The sequence below is a fragment of the Cryptomeria japonica genome, unplaced genomic scaffold (genome assembly GCF_030272615.1).
Source record: "Cryptomeria japonica unplaced genomic scaffold, Sugi_1.0 HiC_scaffold_486, whole genome shotgun sequence".
Lineage (NCBI taxonomy): Eukaryota > Viridiplantae > Streptophyta > Pinopsida > Cupressales > Cupressaceae > Cryptomeria > Cryptomeria japonica.
The window spans coordinates 1,637-5,539 of NW_026729304.1; the positions used below are offsets into that span (position 1 = coordinate 1,637).

The 3,903-nt window shown below is 35.2% G+C and overlaps 1 protein-coding gene across 1 annotated transcript; it reads right to left on the reverse strand.

The window, feature by feature from the left end:
* Nucleotides 1-1,442: 1,442 nt before the first annotated feature.
* Nucleotides 1,443-3,658, reverse strand: LOC131073299 (endoglucanase 16-like). Its single transcript, XM_058009705.2, has 8 exons — nucleotides 3,452-3,658; nucleotides 3,122-3,334; nucleotides 2,836-3,036; nucleotides 2,619-2,696; nucleotides 2,376-2,528; nucleotides 2,176-2,284; nucleotides 1,865-2,028; nucleotides 1,443-1,790 (listed from the first exon to the last, which is right to left on the reverse strand). Exons 1-8 carry the CDS (start codon nucleotides 3,656-3,658, stop codon nucleotides 1,443-1,445), a joined length of 1,473 nt encoding a protein of 490 aa, XP_057865688.2.
* Nucleotides 3,659-3,903: the final 245 nt, after the last annotated feature.

Sequence of the window (3,903 nt, forward strand, 5' to 3'; positions counted from 1 at the left end):
AGCAAAGTTACTTTTAGTCAAATTTTGGAAGGATGGTTTGTTAATATGTTTTAGCAAACTTAAACTTTGTCAACTTCCTCTGTCTTCTTCCTCTTCTTTTCTCCTCATTTTTCAATTAGATTTCACTCTCTATTTTATATGCCATTTTTTATATGAGTGGGCCCTCATTCCACAACTTGTCAATAAAAGAATTACCTATAAATATAAAATTGTAAACAATTATTTAAAAAAAAATCAAAATCATAAGAAGTAAATCAATATATTGCCAGGTGAATGAATGGGAACTTGTAGGGGAAGAAAATATAAAATGAAAATAAAACATCATATTTTCTTTAGAAAAATAAAATAATGTGGTATTCAAAAGCTACATAACCAATTGCACATCGGCGTGAAGGGTTTCTCTCTTCAGCCATTTGTTGATGGCTATAATGTGAATGATGCATTTTATTTATTGCTTTATTATTTCTTTCCAAGGTACTTGGGCTCATGGTAAAAGCATAATTGCTGTTTTCAACTTATTGGCGATTGAGTTTTTATTCATTAATATATTATTGTTGCGAGAATTATTGTCACATTGAGTTATTATTACTTGTATTTAAAAGAAATAGTGAGATGAGTGAATTAAATTGTTTAGAAAATATGCTTTAGAGTAAATAGGCACGGCTTCATTGAGCACCTATGAATTTGTGATAAAAAAGTGCGAGAGACAATGTACAATGCAACAAATAAATTGGTTGATGTATAATAATGTGAGAGACAATGTACAATCCAACAAATAAATTTGGCTCATGTATAATAATGAAGACATGGGATGGGGGATTTCCATTTTTTAGAGGGTGAAAGTATTATAATTAATTGATGACAATGGTTATTGTTGATGAATGTAATTTAAGAAAAAGTTTGTATGTGCACAAGTTATCACCATCCTTAATATAATCATATCACACCTTTGAGCACATTACACATTTCAATTTAGCAATTTTAACAATATTAAATTTCATATTAATAATTGTAACAATATTAAAAAGTAAACTAGTTTCATAATCAAGTAATAATGACCATGATTATTGTTCATCCATGTGATTTAAGGAGAAATTTGTATGTATACAAATTCTAACTACCCCTAATGAAATTGTATAATACCTATCAGCATAACAAAAAAATTAATAATATCACTTTTTTATTATATTAAAACATAAACTATTAATAATATTCAATTCTAATTCTAACATAAATAGATTTATATATTTTTTACTTTAGAACCAACATAAAAGCTGTAACTTGAAAATAATAATTTTTATTGTGTTAATAATGACATGATTCATCTTGGGGGCCTTTTCTCATATAGCCTCCCACAATTGTAAATACTCTAGTGCAACATAATCTGTCATTTCCAATGATTGATGGAAAGATTTTTCCTAGTTCTTTGATGTCCAAGAAAATCAACACTGCCTGTTAGTTTTGCATGTCATTCTGTACAATTTTGCAAGAACACCCACAAGAGGAGAATTTATGTATGTTGTAGGTTCAAGCATGCTAGATTTGGTCCTGAGGTCTACAAAACGATCATATTTATCTGGGCCCCCCACTATTGCCCCAATTAGTGTGTTTGGATTGGAAGAATCTTTGTGAAACCAGTTCATAAAACCTTCAATGCATTTGATCTTCCTTGGTTGTTGATGAATGGAAACTACAGATGCTCCTCTGTGATGTGGTTGCCTTGGATATTTGGAACCGTATCCTACCATATATGAAATGCCCAGAGGATTCCTTCCTAATAAATAATCAATCTGCAAAGGATATGATTAGGATTCATTATATTGTATGCTCCAAAATACAAAAACAGATAATGTAGTGTGCTTACTTGTAGCTTTGCGAAGCCCATAACGTCGTTGGGTTTAAAGAGAGTGTTGCCGCATGACAATGTTCGCTTCTTAGCTGATAGTAAATCACTGTATCTTGCCATCAAAAAAGCAGCACTGGTAACATATTGAGTGTTGGCGCCATCTCTAACATACAACAAACCTCCTGTAACAAAAGAATTGTATTACAGATATCACTAAGAGAATTTTGAGGGCTATGATTAGAAGAGGAGTAGTAACAGAGGATTTATATGGTTGTGACTAGAAAAAGGATTGATTGTTAGTGGTACTGGTGAAGAGATAGAGAGTTCACCTGGGGTGGTTTTAACAGAACGAATGGGACTGCCTGGAAGAAGTGAACAAACAAAGCGTTCTGCATTACTTCTATAGGCTGAGAATTGAGCTTCCCCTTGGAAATATAACTGGTTGGTGAAGTGCATAAGTTAGCTTTAAGCTAGAGTATGTTTATATTACATTTTATTTAAAAAATTGCACCAATCAGTCTACGCTTACGTCTGTTAGAAGCACTTGAACTCCAGCATATTTGAGGTCCCAGTTGAATTCATTAACATATGCCTTTACATCGTCGTGCTGGATAATATAGTTGGAATAATATGAGGATTTGGTAGGTCTGTATAGCCAAGATGCAGCCCATAGAAGCTCGTCCTGAGATCATATTTACAAGTGCATATGTTAAAAGAAAACCAAATTCTGGTTACAAGTGCATATGTTAAGAGAAAACCAAAGTCTTCTTACATTGTAGCCTGAAACAGAGCAATAAAATGGACACTCTCCTCCGTAGGTGCCCTTGTATCGATCGGCAAAGCTGAAGAGCTGAAGGGAAACATGAATGGCCGGTTAGAAAGAAGATGGATGTATAAGGTTTTTCTCAAAATGGATGGATGAAACTTGTTGATTTTGCTGTGTTAGTTAACAGCTATGTTTTCTATTTTACTTGAGCACCCAAACATACCGATTGAGAACGTTGGAGGAGAAGGTGTGAGTAACGAGGGTTTGTGAATCTGAAAACAATGGAGGAGGCAGCCAAGGCTGCGGCCGTTTCTGCTGCAATTTCTGATCCAGGGGTGTCTTTATCAATCTTGTAAAGAGATCGAGGAGTGTCCATATCTTCTGGACGCTCCCAACAATTATGGTCTGCCTGGGGATCACCCACCTATTTCATGCATCAAGATCAACCTCGTCAGTTTTTCATAATCTTGAAGAATGAATGCTGAATATTTTAGATTAGATTTCTTTACCTGAACCCATAATTCATTTGGAGTTGCACTAGCCTTGAGAAAGTAGTCAGTTCCCCATCTAATAGCGTCCCTTGCATTCTGAATCTCTCCTGCAGCTTTCAACTCTTTCCCATAATCCAGTGTGCCCCAAGCGAGTGTGGTGATAGTGAATGCCATGGGAAGCCCATATTTCACGTTATCGCCTGCATCGTAGTAACCCCCAGCTAAATCAACCTGCAGTTGAGTTGCACATAAAATTTTGTATGGAGTCAATTTGGAATGATAGTATGATCCACTTCTATTTTTATTTCTAAATAAATTGAATAGGGATTTATTTCTGCTTCTACTTACGTTTTGCAACTTCCCATCTGTGAGGCCAGAATCTCCTCTCCACTTTACTCGCTGGGATTGTGGGAGTTTACCGGATCGTTGGGCCTCTAGAAAGAGGATAGACTTAGATAGAGCATCTCTGTAATCGAATTCTCCACGAACCACCTGCCACTCACCACAAAACAGCAACAACACCACTGCCAAAAGCGCTTCCATTGCCTTGGCCATATGGATTCTCTTCTTTCTTTGATATGCAATTTAGAATTGTGCGCTAAATTTATAGACTTGTTAGTCGTGGTATAAAGCTAGTATTTATAACGAGGACTGTGTATGAGTTTCTGTTGCTGAGTAATGCATGGGAACTGCAAGATTTAGAGCATGGGACACCACAAAATAAACGATAAATACTCAGCACCTCAAACAGTTAATACGAGAAATCAGGTTGATGCCTTATATCATTTGTCTTTTTTTCG

Bases quoted from the DNA above. Each gene is read 5' to 3' on its own strand.
- LOC131073299 (XM_058009705.2), bottom strand. From the start codon at position 3,658: ATGGCCAAGGCAATGGAAGCGCTTTTGGCAGTGGTGTTGTTGCTGTTT. The intron at 3,335-3,451 runs GTAAGTAGAAGC...ACTCAACTGCAG, and splicing joins CAGATGGGAAGTTGCAAAAC to GTTGATTTAGCTGGGGGTTA. The intron at 2,285-2,375 runs GTAAGCGTAGAC...TTCACCAACCAG, and splicing joins TTCAAGTGCTTCTAACAGAC to TTATATTTCCAAGGGGAAGC.